At 44.6% G+C, this 23,056-nt stretch overlaps 1 protein-coding gene across 1 annotated transcript in view; it reads right to left on the bottom strand.

Annotated features, from left to right (window-relative positions):
• Window positions 1-12,256: 12,256 nt before the first annotated feature.
• The window catches only part of PAN3 (poly(A) specific ribonuclease subunit PAN3), a 315,850-nt gene continuing 305,050 nt past the window's right edge, over window positions 12,257-23,056 (bottom strand). The window contains exons 16-18 of the mRNA XM_029602606.1: window positions 17,412-17,476; window positions 15,866-16,004; window positions 12,257-15,227 (exon numbers count right to left, since the gene is read on the bottom strand). Of these exons, the coding sequence (XP_029458466.1) occupies window positions 15,087-15,227; window positions 15,866-16,004; window positions 17,412-17,476 (345 nt within the window). The 3' untranslated portion in view covers window positions 12,257-15,086. The remainder of the gene's footprint in view (window positions 15,228-15,865; window positions 16,005-17,411; window positions 17,477-23,056) is intronic.

Here is a 23,056-nt window from a genome sequence, read left to right as displayed (position 1 = left end):
CCTGGAAGTGGACGGGTGCCTGGCCTGTAGCAGCGTGGAAATCACTGGCTCTGAATACCCCTTCAGTCGCAGACACCACCTCTCAAAAGCCAAGCCATAAGAGAGAAGCGATCCTTCCCATCCAAGAAGATAGGGCCCTGGTGCAACAGGTTCGGTAAATGCGCCAGTCTTAATGGGTTGTCTATGGCTAGCCATACCAGATCTGCAAACCAAGGGCCACATGGCCATTCCAGAGCCACCAGCACTACCTGACCTCTGTATTGTTCCACTCGTCTGAGGATTCGCCCGATGAGCGGCCAAGGAGGAAAGGCGTACAACAGAATCCCTGTTGGCCATTTGGACACCAGGGCTTCAAGACCTATGGACCCCATCTCTTTCTGTCGACTGAAAAAACACGTCGTCTTTGTGTTGAGGCGGGTCATCATGAGGTCCAACTGGGGAGTCCCCCATCTGGCACAAATGAGGTTCCACGCCTCTCTGGACAGCTCCCACTCCCCTGGTTCCAGCTGTTGCCTGTTGAGGAAGTCCGCCTGGATGTTGTCCATGCCTGCCACGTGTGAGGCAGAAATGCCCTCCAAATGGCACTCGTCCCAGGCAAAGACAAGATGAGCTTCTCGGGCTACGGCAGGGCTCTTTGTACCGCCCTGGTGGTTGAGGTACGCCAGCGTGGTGGCATTGTCTGAAAATACTCGAACCATCCGACCCTGCACCAGATCCAGAAATGCTTCCAAAGCCCTGCATACAGCCCTTGTTTCTAGGCGGTTGATGGACTAAGCTTGTTCTGATTCCAGCCACATGCCCTGTGCTGCTCTGCCAAGGCACATCGCCCCCCTGCCTTGGAGGCTGGCGTCTGTGGACACTACTACCCAGTCTGGGGTTTCGAGGGCCATTCCTCTCTGGAGATTTGAATCTACAAGCCACCATGCCAGGCTGGATCTGGACTGCGAGGTGAGGGGTAGCTGAACCTGATACTGCTCCAATACTGGGCTCCATCAGGACAAGAGAGCTTGCTGCAATGGCCTCGAGTGAGCAAACGCCCATGGGATGAGATCTATTGTTGAGGCCATAGATCCCAATACCTGAAGACAGTCCCAGGCCGTAGGAGTCTGTGTTGTCATCAAGCAAATCACCTGCTGTTGCAATTTGCGCATCCGTTCTTCTGTCAGAAACACCCTGCCCAGACAAGTGTTGAAGTGAGCCCCTAGGTATTCCAGGACCTGGGAAGGAACCAGGTGACTCTTCGCAAGGTTGATCACCCACCCTGACAACTGCAGCATGTGGGTCACATGACGAATAGTCTGCTGACAGTCCTCCTCCGACTTTGCCCGGAGGTGCCAGTCATCGAGGTACGGGTGCACCAATACCTCTTCCCGCCGAAGGGCTGCCACAACTACCACCATAACCTTGGTGAAGGTGCGGGGTGCCAATGCCAGCCCGAAGGGGAGCGCACAAAACTGGAAATGCTATCCTAGGATCGCTCCAGATCGGGATATGGAGGTAGGCCTCTGTGAGGTCCAAGGAGGCGAGGAACTCTCCCTTGTGTACTGCCGCAATCACTGTGCGCAGGGTCTCCATTCGAAAATGTGGGACTTTCAGACTCCAGTTCACCTGTTGGAGGTCCAGAATGGGCTGAAATATGTTCCCTCTTTTTTTTGGCACCACAAAGTACACGTAGTCCTTTCCTGCCCCTCGTTCCGCCTCTGGAACTGTAACAATGGCCTGCAGGCTTATCAGATGGCATAGCGTGGAAACCTATGGTCCCCATCTCTTTCCGTTGACTGAAAAAACACGTCGTCTTCGCATTGAGGCGGGTCGCCATGACGGCGGCTTGCTTGTCTGGGGAAGAACAGCGCAACACCAGGAAGGCGTCTCTGGGCGGGTGAGAAAATTCTAAGGCGTAACCTACACGGATCACCTGCAGTACCCACTGGTCAGTTGTAATTCTTGCCTACTCCTTGTAGAATTGGGACAGCCTTCCCCCTATCGCCGTCTCCGGGGAGTGGATTCTCCTGATATCATTGGGAGATTTTGCGGGCTGCAGTTCCCTGGCCGGAACCTCCTCTCGCAGCCCAGTTGGGTCCCTGAAAGGACTGCCGACGTCCCGAGGAAGGCCTGGATCCAGAGGAAGCAGAGGAACCCCCTCTTCCTGACTTAGATCTTCTGGAATCTCTGATCTGGGTCCTTGGGGCAAAGGCTTTCTATCCTCCAGGAGCCTATTCCCTCTGGATTCTCCCAGTGACTTTACCAGCTGGTCCAAGTCCTCGCCAAACAGGAGCTTCCCCCTGAAGGGAAGGTTACATAAACGTGCTTTAGAAGAAGAGTCAGCTGACCAATTCCAGAGCCACAGCAAGCGTCGGGCCGCTACTAAAGAGGCCATGCAACGCACCGAAGTCCTTACGAGGTCATACAGGGCATCGCTGTGTAAGCCACTCCCACCTCCAGGCGTGCTGCCTGCGCCTGGGACATGGTCCCAGAGGCTGACAGATCCTGTGGTTGCTGAATCCAACACAGACAGGCGCGCTGAATCATACTGGCACATACAGCCGCTCTGAGGCTCAAAGCTGAGACTTCAAAAAGGCGCTTCAGGTGGACTTCCAATTTTTGATCCTGGGCATCCTTCAGGGCCGCCAAACCTGCCACAGGAATGGTAGTTTGCTTAATAATGGCAAAGACCGTTGCATCTACCTTGGGGGTCCGAAAGGACTGTAAATGCTCCTCTGACAGCGGATACAGCTTGGCCATGGCCTGTCCAACCTTGAGGCCGGCAACCGGGCATCCCATTCCCTGCTGATTAGCTTTTGTATTTTCTTCGGAATTGGGAAAGCCAAGGGGGTCCTCGCAGTCCATCCAGGACCGGGTTGACCCCTTCGCTGTCCGAATCCTCCTGTGACTATTTATTTATTTATTTTATTTAACATTTTTCTATACCGAACTTCATGACAAGATTCATATCAGACCGGTTTACATGGAACCCTATTTGAACCCTAATTCCTCTAGCACCTGGGGAATAAGTGGATGCAATTCCTCCTGCTTAAATAGCCAAACCACCCGAGGGTCACCGCCCCCCCCCAGGGGCATCCAGCAACAACAGGTCGTCCTCGCCAGCCTCTGGGTCCAGATCAGAGTCAACCTGGGCTGAAGCTGCCTGAGGGCCCAAAGAAGGCAGGTCCTGAGTCTTTAGACGCCTTGGCAGAGCCACCAGCGCTGTCCTGAGACTTCCCTCTTTGCAGCATTCCTAGCCAGGAAGGCCTCATGCATTAGTAGCACAAACTCTGGGGAAAAACCACCAGGTACCATATCCTCGCTACTGGAATCCGAAGCTGTATCCTTCAGGTCTCCCTGTCCCGGTTCCACCACTGCTGGGGAAAGCGGAGAAAGTGTGTGTGTGGGGGGGGGGGGGGAGACTTCCTTAGCCTTCTTCCCCTGGGTAACCTTCGACCCCGGGGCTACAGCAGTCGATCCTGCTCTTCCCACAGGTACATTCCTAGGCTTTCTGGGCTTCTGACCCTTGGTAGAAGAGCCCTCTCCCCCTCCCCCCCCCCCCCCAGCACATGAGGCACAGAGAGAGTGAGCATCCAACTCTAAAACCAGGCCACAGGCCCTACAAACCTTCACCAGGGCACTTTCAGACATGGCAGTCCTTCCCCCAGCTCCACTGGATTACCAGAAGGAAGAAATCTGATGGGCTGAGTCTAGCACAAAAAAAACAAAATGACTTCCAGCCTAGCCCAAGCCCTCAGAATGCCTGCCCCGAGGCCAAAATATGCCCAGGAGCTACTTCCCCACCCGAGGAGGCTCCAGGAATTAGGAATCTTCTCCTCCCCCAGCAGAGCACTGCCTAAAAACGGCAAGCCTCAGAGAAAAGCACCTGCAGAGAAAAAAACTGAAGGTAAAAAAAATTTTTTTTTTTCAACCTAGGAAGTAAGATAAAACACATCCCCACAGGAGTACTTTCCTTTAGGAGGCGCTAGAAGAGGGCTTCAGGGAGTGGAGGGAACCAGTCCCCTGGCTACCCAACTCCCTGGAATCCAAGGGCTCTTCAGCCAGAGGTATCCTACCCCCCATTCGCCCTGCTCCACCTACGGGATGGCCCGCGATCAGAACCTCACACCTTGGGGAGCCCTGCAAAAACTCAGGCCAGAGCTGCAGGATGCCTGACCACCATCTGCTGGAGACCAAGAAATACTGAGGAGCTGGAGATGGCACTAGAGTTATATAGCCGGGCCTCGAAGTTTGTTCTCTGCCTCCATCTGCTGGTAGGAGGATATAACCGACTGGTCTGGACTGATCTGGGTATATCCAGGAAATAGAGAAATGTGTGCAAGTGGGGTAAGTTGCACGGAGAGGTTTATTGCATCAGTGTAAATAAGTCTCAACTTCACATGGTTTTTCTCCTCTTCTACTGATCTTTGCTTTCCATTTTGGCAACAGTAAGCTTTGCTAGTTATAATGGTACTTGTTCCTGAAAGCTCGGTTTGCCAACATGGTCTCCAAATTACAGCTCTCTGGCCCACATGGTACTTTCTCCTCCTTTATTGTTCTCATATCCTGCTCTTTCTTCTCTGACTCTTCTTATTCTGGCTTGTACATGGAAGAAATAGGTGAGCAGAAAAAAAGAAACAGATATACCATTGTGTCATAGAAATCCTTTACAAACGCTATTAAGACGGGCCGAGGCGCCAGATGCGGGGAGGACTCCCGTTAACAGGGCGCTCACCCAAGAGCCCCCCCCCCTGCTGCGTTCCCGGCCAGGGCTGGCCTGCGCCGCCCATTTCCTAATCCACGGCCAGCACAGGGTGCGATGGGAGGTGGGAGGGACAAGAAGGGCGTGATGACATACGGGATGAAGTCAGGCCCGTGCATATTGCAAGGCTGGGGTCATCCAAAAACCCCTGTGGGCGCTGGGCTCATACTCTTTGCACGGGACCGGAGGCACAAGGCAATTGCACTTCAGAAGAAGAGGTACTAGGAGGCCTGGACAAATTCACAGAATGGGAGCAGCTCACTCGGGCACAGCCGAAGGCCCAACATTCCTGCAGGAACAATAAGGAAGGACCAGAGGAGGCCAGGGAAGGAGCGTGGAAGGACAACCCTCACCAGAACTGTAAATGTGCATGCGAGGCGACCTTACACACTAGGAAGCATGGCTGGGGGTGGAGTACATGCCCGAGGGGGCGCAACACAGAAGGGAGGTCCCCGCCGCGAGAACAGAGGAGACCGAACACGAGCCCCGTGCGAGAGGGCACCGCAGGAGGGAATGCTGCAGGCAAGGGGAAGGAAGGAAACACAGCAAAGGAGCAAGAAAGGACCGAGAGATGCACCCGCCGCGAGAACAAAACAGGGCGGCAGAGGAAGGGCAAGGCAACAGACCAGCACCCCAAGGAAACATATCTCAGCAGAGCAGAATGAAGAGCGGCAGCAAAACGGAGAGCAACAGGCAAGTGTTGTCACGGGGCCGGCGCAACGGCAAACATGGCCCATGTGGTCACCAGCCGGGCCCACAAGGACAAGCTGCACTCGGGGGACAGGACGTGAACACACCTTGGCACATGTTGCCTATGCTCGCGGCAGCATATCAACAGATGTGTCAAACATGGGGTCAACCACCAGCGGCCGGGCAAGGAGGAACAGTATCACACATTGTAGCGACGGCGAACGCGGTGGAAGAAGCAGGAACCAGTTATAGGATGGAGATGAGACAAAGTGAGACACGTAATGAGGATGGAGAAGACACAGTAACAGCGCACCAGGAGAGGCAAAGGGCATCAGAGGAGTTAACAACAGTTAGCAAAACAATAACATGACAAGTACAGATGGAAATATCGCAGGCACTGGGGAGGAGAAAGGACCAGCCAGTGCGAGGCGGGAAGCAGAGCCCCGGAGTTCCAGGCAGGAAAAGAAAAAAAAAGGTACGAAACGGAGGACTAGAACTGTGTCAAGTTCGGCCTCCTTGGAGAGTAAGTTGGATTAGAGTGACTCCTCAACGGACAACTTTATTGGAATTGGGCGAGACACTTCAGAATCCAACAGAGTACAGGTGCCCAACCTAGCCGACCTGTGGGAGAGTGTGCCGAAGGCCATGAGACGTAAAATAAGAAAGAGAGAATACATAGTTATTTTCTCAATAATGGAAGGCCGAAAAGGTGCATCAGAAAGGAAGAAAGGAAAGAAAAAGGAGGAGAATAAAGGGGGCAAAGGGAAGGTTGCCAGAAATATTATCAATTGGACCCGAGCCTTTTTAAGAATGATTAGCATATGGGGTCGGGAGAACCCAGCGCATTACGCAGCCATGCTCAGTTATGCAGATACTATTTTAGAGGCTCATAAAGAGTACCAGGGCTGGGCATGGTTAAATTACTATGAAAAATTCAGGGATACGATGGAGGAGAACAAAATGATGTCTTGTGGAACACAGGACATAGGGCTTTGGTTAAGATAAATGACAAATAAGGCAGTGGATGCGGGCATGTATAACAAGGGTGGCAGGCCATACAATGACCCGTCAACATCAGGAGTTAATCAATGGGGGGAAAATGGGAATAGGATATGCTAGTGTTTCAACAAGGCGGGGTGTAACTTCAAGGACTGTAAATTCAAACACATCTGTACGGTTTGCGGTTCGCTGCAGCTAGCGGCTAAATGTACGAGGAAGGGTACTGCTTATCAAGGGGGGAGTAATAGTAAAGTAACTATACCGCGGGGCATGGCTCCTTCACCGGTACGATTAACGGCAATGGATAATAGGCTGGCTAGTTACCCCCAAGCAAAAGGAAGCGCAAAGGCTAAGGGAAGGTTTAAAAAATGGTTTTCGCATACCTTTTCAAGGAAAAATTAAAAGCGTTATGGCTAGGAATTCGGAATCAGTGGTTCGGCATGCTGACATAGTGCAGCAGAAGGTTGATAAGGAAGTTGAGATGGGAAGAATGGCTGGGCCATTCAACGAACCTCCGTTCAAAGAAATGATGCTATCGCTATTGACTGTAGTACCCAAGAAGGAGCTGGGGGAGTTCAGGCTAATACAAAACCTATCCTACCCACCAGGGGAGTCGGTTAATGACTATTTGCCAGAAGAAGAATGTACAGTTCAGTATACTTCCTTTGATACAGCTATTGCTATTTTGAGGCAGTGTGGAAAAGGGGCCCTGATGGCCAAAGCGGATGTTAAATTGGCGTTTAGATTACTCCCAGTTCACCCTGACAGTTTCCCAATTTTGGGTTTCCAGTTCAGAGGCCAGTTTTATTTCGATAAATGCATGCCAATGGGGTGTTCCGTATCTTGTGCTTACTTCGAAATGTTCAGCACATTTTTACATTGGGTACTAGAAAGAAGGATTGGAAATAACAACATAGTACATTACCTGGACCATTTTCTATTTGTAGGCCCTGCCGGCACGGACATATGTTTACAATCTTTGATAGAATTTCAGAAGATGGCAGAGGAATTCGGAGTGCCGCTTGCAGGGGAAAAAACCGAGGGCCGACAACCCGCCTGTCCTTTCTAGGTATCGAATTAGATACACAAGCGATGACATCCAGGTTGCCGAAGGAAAAAATGCACATGTTGCGCAGCACCCTAGGGAGGGCACTAGCGAGTAAAAAGATTACATTGGTCACAATGCAGTTGTTGATTGGCAGTTTAAATTTTGCCTGCTGCGTTATTCCAATGGGGCGAGCATTTATTAGGCCGCTAGCAGAAGCGACAAAAGGAGCTCGACGTCCCCACCATCGTATCAGGATGTTGGGACCTATGAAAAAGGATATATTAATGTGGTTACAATTCTTGGAGAAATGTAATGGCGTTTCAATTTGGCAGGACGATATGTTATCAAATCATGATCTAGATATGTATACAGATGCTTCGGGTGGATGGAGATTTGGAGCTTATTGTCAGGGAACGTGGTGTGCCGCTGCATGGCCAGAAGAGTGGAAAAAGGGGAGCATAGTAAAAAACATAACTTTCCTAGAGTTATTCCCAATACTAGTAGCATTGACCATATGGGAGCATAAGTTACACGACAAACGAATAGTTTTCTGGTGTGACAACCAGGCGGTTGTGGCAGTCATCAACAGGCAAGCCACAAGATGCCCCAAAGTATCGGAGTTGCTGAGAGAAGTTATAATGCAGAGCTTGCGAGCAAACATGACCATCAGAGCTAAGCACGTACCGGGGGTGTGCAATCGCATTGCGGATTCACTTTCCAGGGCTAAGCGGGATCTCTTTCGCCAACAGGTGCTGAGGCGGAGGAGACGGGAACACCAATCCCGGACCACTTATGGTGGATTGGGGTAATACCGAATGGGGTTTACTGAGGGCTTCAGTTGCCCCACCAACATGGAAAGCGTACTCAGGGGCTTTAACAGTGAGGGATTTCCTACAGGAACCAGGATGGGTGGCAGGACCAGTGGAAAGCAAACACAAAGTGAAATTCATTTCCTGGACAAAGGATTCAGGAATATCAAGGGGAGGAATGGTAAACCATTTGGCTGGTTTTGCGTTTTTTGTGAAAGCACAAGGATTGGGAGACCTACTTAATAATTTTATGGTTAGGAAGATGTTGGCAGGTTGGGCAAGGAGCGTGCAACGTGAGGGAGACAAAAGATGGCCAATTACACATGAGGTATTGGTACAATTATGGCATGCAGTCCCACAGATATGCATAGCAGAATTCGAAATAATTCTTTTCAGAATGGCCTTTTTCATAGCCTTTTTTGCAGCACTCCGGGTGAGTGAGCTGGTTGCCGCATCCAAAAACAATAAAGGAAAAAACGGGATATTATTAAAAAATGTGCGAACACAGGGGAAGAATATTAGCTTAACAGTGCACAGGTCAAAATCTGACCAGGAGGAAAAAGGGGTTAGCGGAAGTGGGATCGCAGGTCACCTGCCCAGTAAAGAATATTATGCAGTTCCTAGAGAGAAGGCTGGAGGGAGGACCCACTTATTGGTCTATGCAGACAGGGTCCCACTAACAAGATTCCAGTTCACAGCAGTTCTTTGTATGATGCTAACCAAAATCGGTTTGGATGCAAAGGAATATGGAACACATTCCTTTAGAATTGGAGCGGTCACGAGTGCAGCTCAAGCTGGTTTACCTATGGATACCATACGCCGGATTGGCAGATGGAAATCCACAGCGGCCAACTTGTACGTAAGGCCGGGATTCTGTAACTTTGGTGCAAAAAGCTAATTAATTATATATTAAATTTACTGCAGATTCGTTTCCTGGATGGAAGATAGTATGATTGATAGGACATTCCTTTATCCACTGGGCGGCCAAGAGAGCGCAGGAGAGACCGGGCGGTACCCACTTGGGACCGGCTCCGCGGGGTGCGAAACTGCTGTGGATGGGAAAGCAAGGAATGCGGTGGGGACAATTACTATCGGAAGTCCGGAACAAGTTGAACAAAATGCAGAAACCTGATGCCATAGTCATACACCTGGGAGGGAACGATCTGGGAGAGTACTCGATTAAGCAATTGATAGATGTGATAAAACAGGATTTAGATACGATTATGGAATGGGCCCCGGGAACAACGAGCATATGGTCAGATATCATCCCTCGCATAAAATGGCAGGGATCCAAGTTATGGGGACGGGGACAAAAGAAGTTGAATAGGCAGGTAGAATTATGGGTACGGGGAATGGGAGGGCAATCGATTAGACATGACTGGGAGTACGAATTATGTCCAGGTTTCTACAGGTCGGACTTGATAAATTTGTCAGTGGTTGGTTTTGACCTATTTAATAATGCAATACAGGAGGCGTTAGAAACATTATGGAGAGGTAATACAATTAGGCCGCAGTAACAAGGTTTTTGTCTTTTGGGGGGCCTGGGACAATTGAGACACTATCCCAGGCTGGTGGTGGGGAAACCAGAGTCGAAGGGCAAATAGGGTCATAGAGGATATGGTGTGTATAGAATGGAGGTCCTAGAAGGCTTGAGACCACGGCGGGGGGAAGATGTTTGGTGGGCTGGCTTACCACAGCGGATGCCGGCACAAAGCCCGGAATTTGGTATGTCTGAATTCACACCATGGGACAACTCTGGTATCGTTGATTGTTATGTTTATTGTGTTAATATTTAATAAAAGCTGTGGCCTGTTTTTTACCAAACCATGATGTGGACCTCACTTTGTGGGAATTGTGGTAAAACCGGGGAAGGTAAGGGGAAGGTAAGGGGCACGATGGTGTGAGTTGCCAATGTTAGGACGGGCCGAGGTGCCGGATGCGGGGAGGACCCCCGTTAACAGGGCGCTTGCCCGAGGGCCCTCCCCCCGCTGCGTTCCCGGCCGGGGCTGGCCTGCGCCACCCGTTTCCTAATCCAAGGCCAGCGTGGCCGGTGCAGGGTAATATGGGAGTTGGGAGGGACAAGAAGGGCCGTGCTGTGCGCGGCGACGTAGGGGATGATGTCAGCCTCGCGCATGTCGCAAGGCTGGGGTCATCCAAAAACCCCTGCAGCCACTGGGCTCGTCCTCTTTGCAAGCCGGCTCCCGCATCCCCACCCACCCGATATTATGGGCAATGTTAAGGGGAAAATAATGTGAGGATAATAGGCAGATGGAAATGTTAGCAAGTTGATATCAATATGTATAATTGTCGCAGCTGGAGGTGGGGATACCCAAGTCGAAGGGCAAATAGAGAATATGGTGTGTACAGAATGGAGGTCCTAGAAGGACGGAGTAGTAAGGCGGGTGTGGGCGGCCCAAAGAGGAGGGCCCCTTGGCTTGAGACCACGGCAGGGGGCCGGAAGATGTTTGGTGGACTGACTTACCACGGCGGACGCCGGCATGAAGCCCGGAATTTGGTATGTCTGAATTCACACCATGGGACGACTCGGGTATCGTTGATTATGATGTTTATTGTGTTAATACTTAATAAAAGCTATGGCCTGTTTTTTACCAAATCGTGTTGTGGACTTCACTTTGTGGGAATTGCGGTAAGAACTGGGGAAGGTAAGGGGCACGATGGTGCGAGTTGCCAATGTTAAGCTAGCTGTGATGATTGTGAGGAAACTTTATACCACCTCTGAGCTGGAGTTAAATTCCAGTATTAAAAAGAATGGGTTAGGTTGTGGGGATATGTACACACCTCCTTGCATAGGAGTGTAATGGCTAAAGACCTCATTTACACTGGATTTACATGTGTAGATGTTCTACTTTTGCACTTAAAAATCTTTGCTGCATCGGCTGTTAGTTTTACTTGCAGAAAATGCGTGTTGAAAAGGTAAAACTGCTCGGAACTTACAGTGCACTTTATTGCATCAGCCTGCCTGCTAAATTTCACGGTATCAAACTAAAGGCCAGATTAATTAAAGCTTTTCTCCCATTTTGCATCTATGGGAAAAATCCTTAGTGAATCAGGTGCTAGGTAATTAAACCAATCCAATGTATCATCATGGAAAAAAAAACCTGCAACTAGTCAATGAACTGAGCAACTTGTCAAGATACAAAGTGGGTGACAGTTATAACATAGTGTATGTGTTTTAATCATATACCAAACCTTCAAGGGTTGTGTTTCAAAAGGCAGCAGCTCTTTCAAAACTGTTGCCTTGCTTGGGAGGTGCAATTCAGGTGCACCTTAATCTCTTCTGAGATAACGATAACATTTCATTTACGTTGGAATCATCTACCTGTTGCGAAGAATTTGCGGGATCCACATAATGATGAGTTTTGAAAGAGCCCCTGCCTTTGAGACAAAATCCTTGAAGAAGCCGAGGCAATGGCAAAACATTCTGGGTATCTTATATGATTTATGCACTAAGGGTACCTTATAAAAATTTGTGGATTGAAAAGCCTTTGTTGCAAGTTTTCCAAGCATCTGAGAGAAGCATCAGACCCCCCCATGCGAGGCGTATTGTGCAGCATTTCTGGACATATAGGCTTTATCTGCAGATTTTTTTCAGTTGATCGATTGGAACATTGAGAGATCTGTTTTGTTTTGTTTTTTATCTGGACTGTTGCACAAATATTTGTTTTAATTCTCTGTGTGAGTTTTTCTTTTGTGTTTGTGTGTGCCCTGGTTTGTTGGGTAAATTGGTCAGGATATTTGCTTATTAGAAGGGTTTTTGTGAGAAACATTCATTATTGGTCAAAATTTTGAAAAATACATTGTTTCAATTAATACTGTAATTGTTAAAAATTTTTGTGTGTCATTTGTAATAATTTCTTGCATTTCTCTTGGTTTTTATCAACTAAAGGCAAACAGCTTATAAAAACAATTTAAATACTCTGCATAGCACATTACAAAAAAAGGCACTCATTTCTGGTATTCTTTATTAAAAAATACTGCTGTACATATGAAAACTGAAAACAGGAGTAAAGATGGGTAACATATTGGGATTTTAAGACTAGAACTTAATATACTGGTGTTCTTTAGGTAAAGCTGTTGGTGCTATCTGACTTATTGGAACAAAGGCAAAACCAAAAGAAATACACAGATTCCCTCAACAAAATATTTACAAAGTAGTAAGTACATTAACAAAATTTAAAATAGGTACAAAAATTAAAATGACCAACATCACATGATTTTAATGGTTGTCCTTTCTGTGCTTTTATTTGACAACAAAATAGGAAGGTCACAATTATTTTCCCATGTATAAATAGGACGGTATGTCTGTACTTGTGGGAAAAAATATATTTCAGGTATTTAGTTCTTTCCGTAAATAAAACAAGCTTTAAACTGTAGGAAAATGTTTTTGAATGGAATTAAAATGGAGGTAAAGCTTGGTTCCTCCCTCTTCCCCCACCCCAAAAAAAACCACCCAAGCAAAACTAGAGTACTTTATATAAAGAAATTATTCCCAAAATAGGACTTAAAAATACAAAACAAACAGCTTGTGAGGGCATTTTACCTGACACCAATCTTTTTGACTGCTATTTACTGCTGAAAACATTTGCTCTCTTCTTTTAAACAAGTCCTTGTTCTGCTAGGGCTGGAAATAAATTATCTGCTGGAGTATACGTTTATTTTTGCACTTCAGACTCCTGCAGAAGGCAATATGCTGGTCTAGAAAGGATGAGAAACCTAAGCCTTCTTTTATGTCTGCTCTTGCTTTTCACTCACTAAGTATTGGTCCACAAATTAATTTAAAAAGATGCCCATGCCCACAACTAAACAGAGATGATCCCCTTTCATTTTTTCAAAGAAAACAATATTCAGAAAAAAAACCTCAGTCCGCTTATAAATTAAGCATTTCATATTTCTTCTAGAATACAAGTACTTTTTGTACAAAAGAATTACAATATGATTTGTCAAAAACATATAAAAAGACAGCTGTTCATCCTCAAATGCACGAGCTAATGATAAAGGACAAGTTTGCTTGTTAAATCTTTAATGCTCTTGTTCTTTTGTTGCATTAAAGAGAGTATTGTGGCAATAGTCAATTATTCCTTCAGTGCTAAACATTGTGTTCCTCTTAAAACTGAAACAAATCAAATGCACTGACTTCTGTACTCAACAACTGATGATACCAAGTGTGGTCTGTCACATTTTCTAAAATGTGTAAAGCATGTCCCTAGTCTTCAAAGCTTTCAGTGTGAAGACAGTTGCTTTTCTTGATGAACATCCCAGGGGAGAAAATCAATTTAAAGCTTCTAAAAAGAGGACAGCAGAGAAATGTTAAAAACTCCTCTGAAAACTACAGAGATTCACTATTAATAAAATTGATGTCAGTAACATCAGTTGCAAGTGCTTTGTCGTCTGACTTGACCATTTCGGTTTTCTTTTTAGTTGAATAGTGAGCAGCCATATACCATTAAAACGTTCAGTGCTGAGAAAAGATGGACAGTCTCTAGTACCGCTTCAAGAAAAACAAGTTCCTATATATTTGGCAGTCTTTAGTATCAAAGTTTGGATGTCTGTCTTGCACTAAGAGCCCAATGAATACCCAAGTTTGGCGATATAACTGCATAAGTAAACAAACAGTGGAAGAAAATTTCAAACATTTGATATTGAATTATTTCAGGAATATTCCATGTGTGTTATTAAAATAATATTACTTTGGGCTAAGCAGTGACTGCAAAGGCACAGCAGATCCTTATCCCCTCAGACTCTATAACATCTTACACTCTCAATGCCAGATAATTGCAATGTTTAGTTAATCTTCTTAACAGTGTATTTGTATCTGAATCCAGTGTAAAGTACCATAATAAAGCTGTGGTTCAAAGGAGAATTTTACAAAAAATATATATACTGTAAATAGCCTAAAGAAATACATTCCTGGAACTTCAGGCATTTGAACACAATTTCTTTAAAAAAAAAAAAAAAAAAATTGCATAAATGTATCAGACAAGCAGGAAAATGTACACAGAAAAGTTTTAAAAGGCGCTGGTCGTGTTTTAGAGCAAATAATAATAATAATAAAAAAAAAAAAAAAGACAGATGCTTCTGAAGTAGTTCATTCAGATGTTCCAATGGTGCCATTGTGTCAAGTCTGTTGTGTCAAAAATCGTAAAGGTAGTCTTGAAATCTACCGATTCGATACATTACTTGATTTGTTTATGCAGCTTCCAGTTCCATTCCATAACTTACAGCAAGTGGCAGAGAGCTTGCATAACAACACGCTTTTATAAAGATTACAAACTAAACTGCAATTTAGAGAACACAATTTTTATGGAATTTGTTTTAACCTGGTCCTTTAAAAGTTTTTTCTCTGAGTTCAAATCACATCAGGTACGCAGTATGCTCAGTGAGAAAGACGATGTGCCCCCAGAAGTGTTTTTGAAAAGATTTTCCTTTAAGTGTACTCTGTGAAAAAACCCCAGAGGTCAGAAAAGTCTCTTAAAAAATTAAAATTAGTGCATATAGAAGTGGAAAAAATAAAAGCAGGAACATCATGCATCTGATGGTGTTCCTTTATCTAAAAGAAATTCTTCACAGATAAAGCCTCCAATGGCAGCCAGAGCTCTACAATGAGTGAAACATTCTTCCCTTCAAGTAAACGTGTACCTGACTGAAGTGCAAGCAGCTTTGTTCATCTCCTGTTTCATTCCCAAATGTGAAATGAGATGACAATGACAAATTCAGCTGTAGTGCAATTTGCTATTGGTTAAGTTCCTCAGCAAGTCCTGCATGCGTTCAGCAAATACTACAACTGGCCATTTGTAGCTGCAATCAGTTCTTGAAAAGTGTTTTCAAAGCAGCGTTTCAAATCGCTGTAAGTTACCACAAGCACACTCTTTTCGTCTCTGGAAATGAGGCTTATTTTTTCCGGCACACCAGCATCTAACTGTAAAAAGAATGTAAATAAAATAAAAATATAAAAATACACATTTTATAATAAAGAGATATTGAATGAAAAAAACTGCATACAAGAGTAAATACATTTTTATATAAACTTATAAATAGATTAAAAACTTGCATAACTATAATCCAGTGGTTCTCAACCTGTTCCTGAGGTACCACATAGTCTGGTACTCAGTCTATCTACAATGAATATGCGTAAGGTATATTTCCATACATTGCCTCCACTAAATGAAAATATATTGTATACATATTCTTTGTGGATAGCCTGAAAATTAGTCTGTTCGAGTGGTCCCTGAGAACATGGTTGTAAAACATTGCTATAACCTACTTGTAAAATGAATACAGATGATAGTGAAGACGCAGCTAAAAGTTTACATTAAAAGGGAGGTAATAAATGGAAGAATTATGAATTCATATGCACATATTTTACAACGAACAAGTTTCGGTTTGTCCTAATCGCAAGAAAGTGCAGGTATATATGAAGAGGGGAGAGCAGTGGGAATATATGGGCAGAGGTTTCTGAAAATGAAATGCCTTTTTGCAAAGTGACAATATCCTGTAATGGTGGATTCCAACAAAAAACTAAAATAAGCAAATGAACATTCTCCAAATGCTAATTACCTTGTTAAGACAAGAGATAATGTGACTGAGGTCAATCCAGGGAGTACCAGCTTCTGTCACTTGATGAAAAAGATGATCCCTAAATAGCTTTAATAAGTATCTGTCTCCAGTTTCTGACCAAGTGGGATCTTTCTGAAACCTAGTGGAAAAGTAACATGTTTAACATTATTGGAGAACAAAAAAATATACCATGTAGTTCATCAGTTTTCAGTACCCTAGATGACCCCAAAAATCTGACAAACTAGTCTTTAGACAGGCACTGGAAATCCTGTGAGGAAAGGAACTTTTTGACTAACTAGAAAACATTGAAAGAAGTGATGCAAGTAAGAAAATTGTTAAAACACAGGAAGAGCTTAGCAAGAAATCTACTACATTTAATTTTTAAACTTGGGTGTTAATCAACTGCAGTGCTAAACAACTGTTTAATCTAACTCAGAAAATGTCTGTGGGAAGACTATTATTCCCTACAACTAGTAAATTTCTGCCACTGGGGAAAACACAGTTGTTCATGGTAATACCACCAAATATATTCAGAAACATTGTTCTTGTACCTGCTAAGGTGGCATATCCACAGGAAGTAGTGAAAGTAGGGTAGGGTAGAGTCCTAGGCTTCATCTGACCCCTTCCTTTGGTCACTAACTGGCAGAGGGATCCTGCTCGGTTGGATAGTGTTAACTGCAATCTTATGCCCAATAGCTTATCTAACAGGAAACAGGAATAGCAAAAAGCTTTCTCCATAGGATTTCTAAAGTTTTAAACATATTTGTCATAAATAGTAGGAATGGGGTTACTGACAAGGAATTGAGGACCAAAAATTTAGTAAATTTACTAGATTAACATCAATATTAAATTAAGAAAACAAACGTCTCAGACAAGAAAGTTGACTATAATAATTTCCAGCAAGTATTTCCAATTCACAGGCTGCTGAAGTTACAAATTAAGAGTGAAGATGGTGTCAAAGGGGTAATTATAGTTCATATTTTTAGAGGGCAATTTTCAGTAGCCTAAGTAGTTGCAAATTACACATGCACTTTTAACATTCATACTTTGTTACCATTATATCTGATATAATCCCAGAAGAGGGTAACAAAGGAGTGGAAACATGTTTTGTCATGTTTGTGTGGGCAAGCAACTGATGGTAAAACAGCATGTGTGCATTTGACAATCAAATGTGTACATGTTGATTTCCTCTCCTGACCTAAATACATCTCTGGGGATACCCCTTTTAAGCTGGTTTAAAATATAAGTGCTATAGAAGCCCAGATGGATTTTTAGCTGAGCAGAGAGAAAATTTTCAGACAGGGCTATTTACTCGTGTAAATGCCTTAGAAATTGCCTTCTTAGTAGCCATATTGATTAAAACTCAAATGTTCTTTTAAACATTTCAGCTTATTATAACCAACCCCCAGTAGATGAGACAGTAGGCAATATATTTTAGGATCTCCTATTATGATAAATGCAGTACTTATTCCACTGTATGAAAAAATAAACCTAAATACAAATCATATTCTAAACACTATGAAACAAGCAGGATTGTATTCCTTACTCTGGCCTCTCATTGATTGTTCCCAATTTTGCTAGAAGCCTAAACAACCTTCCATTTTGCACCTCCTACAAAAACAAGAAAGAAAATATATTATAAAGTATAGTAACATACTAACATAATAGATGTCGGCAGATAAGGACCACGTGGCCCACCCATCTGCCAATGCCTGTCATGTCACCACAAACTCTATGCAATCTCAAGTCACCCTTGCCCTTATCATAACATTCAATGAGTCTTATTTAAAAAGGAATATTCTCCATTTTGGCAAAAAACCTTTATTGAATAAAGTTCTCTATCTGTCCCACGCAAGCTTCAACTCTGCCACCATTTCACATACAATTACTTCTGCTAGTAAGCAATTCCAAGCATCTACTACAGTCTCAGTACTATTTTCTCACATTTCCTGAGTCTCCATTTTTTCAATTTCATGTTTCCTTAACCTTGTGTTTCCTTTTACTATAGAAAAATTCTACCTTCTTGTACTTTATTGAAGCTGGTTAGAGATTTGAATGTTTCTATCATACCCCCATGCTTCTTTCTTCTAGAGCACAGTCAGCCAATTGATGGAGTCACACCATTCTAGTACAGCTAACAAGGCAGGAAATGGGGCAGCATATTGGACTGTCTTTGCCTTATTTTAGTCTATTTTGGCAAGAGCAGTTGACTGCTAGCTCACCTTCCTCTCCTTAACTTCTTGTAGGGTATGGTAACCACGAACAGAAAGTATGCAGAAGCACAGCTTGGGTCCAGCCCCACATGGAAGAACAGAAAGTTTTGTCCTATGCCACACAGAAGGAAGCATCAGCCCTCTGTTCTGCCTGGAAGAGGAGGTGGAGTTAATTCTACCTCCAACCTCGTGCTAGAGAAGAAATGGATGCTCTGGTCCTGGTTCAGCTCAAACAACAGCAAATGGAGTGGCTGCTAGCTCTGGATGCAACTCTGCACAGTAGAGGCTACTGCCACTGGTGCCAATAAGCTTCTTTTTGGGGACATGCATTAGAGATGAAAATGAAGGGGATGATGAAATCAGCAGAAGATAGATGTTGCTGGGGAGGGGTTATGTTGCAGTGATTAGCATTCTTTTTAGTGAAAGATATATGCAGCTTGGGAAAAGCGGGGGTTTATCTGTGAACGTGAGAGTGAGAAACTGGCTGGCTAGGGGAATGTGTGAGAGATCAGATGGTTATATGAGACATTATGGCTAAATGTGTATGTGTTTAAGAGATGGTGTGTGCATGTCTTCGTAAATTAGATTGTTTGGTCTGTGACAAATTGTGGATGTGTGTGCTGGGGGGGATGAAGCTGAATCTTATCAATAAGTTTATGGCTACATCATGTATTATGGCTTTATATCTCTGTACCCCAAGGTTATATGGTTTAAATTTGAGTTAGTATGTCAGAGCGCAAGCAAGCGAGAAATAAGAACATAAGAAGTTGCCATACTGGGTCAGACTGAGGGTCAATCAAACCCAGCATCCTGTTTCCAACCGTGGGCAATTCAGGCTACAAGTACCTGGCAAGTACCCAAACATTAAACAGATCCTATGCTACTAATGCCAGTAATAGCAGTGGCTATTCCCTAAGTTAACTTGATTGATAAGTTCCTGGATGAGAAGTCCATAAACTACTATCAAAATCTTTTTTAAACCCAGATACACTAACTGATACAAAAACTTGAAAGGTGACATGAAAAAGCGGTAAGACAGAAAAAGAAGACTAAAATATGGAGAAGATGTAGAAACAGACCAAAAGCAGCAATCAATGAAAACTTTAGCAGCAGAATGGAAATATATGTTTGAATGCAACGAAGATTTGAAAACCTATTTTTGTGATATGTAAGTCTTAACTTCTTTAGTGGATCACACAAGCATTTTTTTATAGCTATTCTATACATAGTATCAGGTGAATCTTAAAAGCTCTATGCATGCCAAAGCCGGGAGATATGCCAGTATCATGGGCCGGAGCACGCTGCGCGTCTTTAAGAAGTGCCCGAGTATGCACACAAATTGAAAAGGTAAAAATGGGGCAGGGCATGGGCCAAGTCTGAGTGGTCCAGGTCTATAACATGAAATGCACGCATAAGTATATATGTGCTCAAGCATGCGCTGGGTCCTCTACCACGTAACTTTATTTCTGATATGGATGACGTGAAAGTAACGAAATAAAAAAATGAGGCGAGTTTGCGGGGTTTAAAGGGTTGGGGTTAAAAAGGCGGCAATATTAACTAGGGGGGTTAGGAAGTCTATCCTTTACCTGGGCAAACTGTAACAGACTGGGTAAACTGTTAACTGAATCAGCACGCGCATGCTATTAAATGGCTGCGTCCATTAGCACGAGCCGGCATACATGTGTACATATATGCCCGCACAGTTGTTTAAAAGTTACAGTCCCTGTGTGTGGATGTGTCAAGTTGTAAGGGATAGTTTTTGTGGAAGCATTTTGGTGTGACGTGAAGGGCTAATTTAGTCCCTTATGAGAGAGAAAAATAGTTACAACATGCAGCTTTTGGAGCACACACATTCTTATTACAGACAGGCTGTAGTTTTCCTTATCAGATAGTTTGGAAATATTTCAGGAGACTTAAGAGACAAAGAAACCTGTTCAGTGCATGTCCAGACATATGGATAAGACTCTAGCACAGTGATGGCGAATATCAGTTCCTGAGTGCCACGAACAGGCCAGGTTTTCAAGATATCTACAATAAATATGCATGAGAAAGATCTACATGCACTGCCTCCATGGTACGCAAATTTATCTCATGCATATTCATTGTGGATATCCTGAAAACCTGGCCCGTTTGTGGCACTTGAGGACTGGAGTTCACTATCACTTATCTAGCACCTGGTGAGATGGGCAGATTCGCTGCTGAAAGCTGAAGAGATCACTTCAGCAAGACCAATTTCTACAAATGATAAAAGAATCTCTGGTACCGTTTTCAGCCCTCCCCTGAGATAATGCTTGTGGCCATTGACTGGAGAGATAAGAGGACACTCATTCAGGAAAGTGGTAGCTTTTGCATATAATTGTCACTATTAGCTGGGGAAAGATGTTTACTCTGCTTATTGTGCTGCTATTTATATCCTGTTTTGCTTGTTATTGTCAGATATTCTTATAGTCTATTTTGTGCATATATTAAACAGAAAAGTAAGCCATATTCAGGTGTTTTCTTAGTGTGCTTGTGTGATCCAGACTACAAGGCAAAATCGGCCATCCTTCCACCCGCTACAGTTGGATGCATTTGTTCATGGTCATGGAGCTGGCTGTAACAACTGAAAGTTTTACAAATTTGCAGGAATAGGGCCCCTCCCTTGCCCTCCTTCCCCCTTCTCCCTCATAGAAGAACTACATAACATGCTTAAGCAGAATACAAAACACTTGTTTATGGACAATTCTTTCTACCCATGTACCACCCCCACCCTGTAACCCATACCAAGACCCACCCCCCTCCCTCCCCGGGTTATTTGTAAGGGTACTTCACTATAGTTAATTGTATTTATTCGGTTTAATGTATTTATTCGGTTTAATGTACGGGCTCCGCCCAAATGTTCTTGTTTTATTGTAAACCGATGCGATGTGTTGACGGACATCGGTATATAAGAGAATTTAAATAAATAAATATATATGGCCGCAGCATAGTGACATCAATAATAAAAAAAAAACACATGAATACATTGTAACTATACTAATACATCTTCAACTGCATGACAAAGATATTTCCCTGAAACCCTAGGTGACCAGCCCCATTGTGATCAGTCAACAAGCCATTTACAAACATAAAACCAGTTGTAGAAGCTATAACGGTGCAGAGATTGCTGACAGGCTGGGATCTGGACCACAAACGTCACAGGATCCCAGCTGAGCACTGCTCAGGCTCCCCTTTTCTTCTCCCCGAAAAATGTTGAAGCGCTGGGTTTCCTACCTAGCTGCAGAGTGGGCCGCTTGCCCTATCCCTTTCCCCTGAACTGCTGCCCTTGGCCTAAAGAGCTGAATGACTGGGGATGGGGCCCATTAAATTGCTTATCACCATGCCACTGTCCTTTGCTAAAACCTTGCTTACCAAGGGACACCCCCCCCCCCCCCACTTCAACTGCTGTGGCCATCCCTATCCAGCAAGACCTCCAGCATATTGGACGCGCTATACAGCATCGAAAACGCGCGTCCAACCCCCCCCCAAAACTAATAGCGCCCACAACATGCAAATGCATGTTGTGGGCGCTATTAGTTATTCCCGTGCGATTCAGAAAGTAAAATGTGCAGTGAAGCCGCACATTTTACTTTCAGAAATTAACGCCTGCCCAAAGGCAGGCGTTAATTTCTGCCGGTGCCGGGGAAGTGTACAGAAAAGCAGAAAAAACTGCTTTTCTGTATACCCTCCGATTTAATATCATAGTGATATTAAGTCGGAGGCCCCAAAACTTAAAAAAAAAAAAAAAAAAGTAAAAATTAAAAAAAAAAGAAATTTAAAATCAGCCTGCGGGTCGGAAGACGGACGCTCAATTATGCTGGCGTCCGTTTTCCAAACCCGTGGCTGTCAGCGGGTTTGAGAATCGATGCCGGCAAAATTGAGCGTCAGCTGTCAAACCCGCTGACAGCCGCCGCCCCTTTTACCACGAGCCCTAATTTGCATAGGCCACCATCCTGAATTGTGCGCCCAGGAGAGTGGCCTGTGCGCACGCCGGGAGAGCGGGCATTCGCCAGCACTCCCGCGTGTTTTTCTGTATCAGCCTGACAGTTAGATATGTCCCAAACAGATAGAACAACCTGGAACATCTTTCTTCTATTAAACTATGGGGAATGTAAAGCCCCCGCACAATGGGCATGATCCTCTACAGCCATCTGTCGATCTTGTGTCTCGCCCTATCTACCGCCTTGAGGGTGCTCCCCTCTCCACATGTGTCAGGGGGTGATACAAGACAAATGAATCTGGTTTCTGGATACCAACTGGCAATTGAGATACAATCCATTTGCATCTTATGAACTAGCTCGACACTATGAGTAGTCCCCATATAGTTGCCTCAGAGATGAATTATAATCACCAAGGTGGCTGCAACGTCGCTTTCATATCCATGATTACTGGTACCAACTGGTCCCATCACATCCCTGGAATCCCTCTCCAGATCAATGTCAGTTGCTGTGATGCCACGCCCAGATGCTCCCCTGACGGGCGACATGTTGCTCTCTTGTATGCCCAATGCACAAATGAATGTCCTATTATCCAAATGGGGCGCATCTGTGAAGCTGAGCCTAGATCAGAAGATAACTCCAATAGCAGCTTAGGCCATAAAATATTCCCTCGGTCTGATGTAAAGCTTAAAATGCTGGGAGTACCATCTCCCTATGGACGTTATTGCCTCTGGGCCTAGACCCAGCTCTGCTGCAGTCATTGCTGCGCTAGTTCGGAAGGAATGTGTAGAGAAGCCTGCATTCAACGCACCGGACATGTGCATAGACAACTGCAATACCCTTGAAAATTGATACTAGGGGAGAGGGTGATCATTGGCATGAATGAGCAGCTGACCAGAGTGAGCTGGATGCTTAAGTAGGTATTGCTCCGTGGTAAAAATTGGGCATGTAGTATTCCCCGTCCACTTATTCAGGACTACCTTTGCACCTTGGTCTGTTTTTGACCTATGAACGGTCAGAAT

The sequence above is a fragment of the Rhinatrema bivittatum genome, chromosome 5, assembly GCF_901001135.1.
Source record: "Rhinatrema bivittatum chromosome 5, aRhiBiv1.1, whole genome shotgun sequence".
NCBI lineage: Eukaryota > Metazoa > Chordata > Amphibia > Gymnophiona > Rhinatrematidae > Rhinatrema > Rhinatrema bivittatum.
The sequence above is the reverse complement of the archived record's forward strand: the minus strand, read 5'-3'. Positions and strand labels throughout refer to the sequence as shown.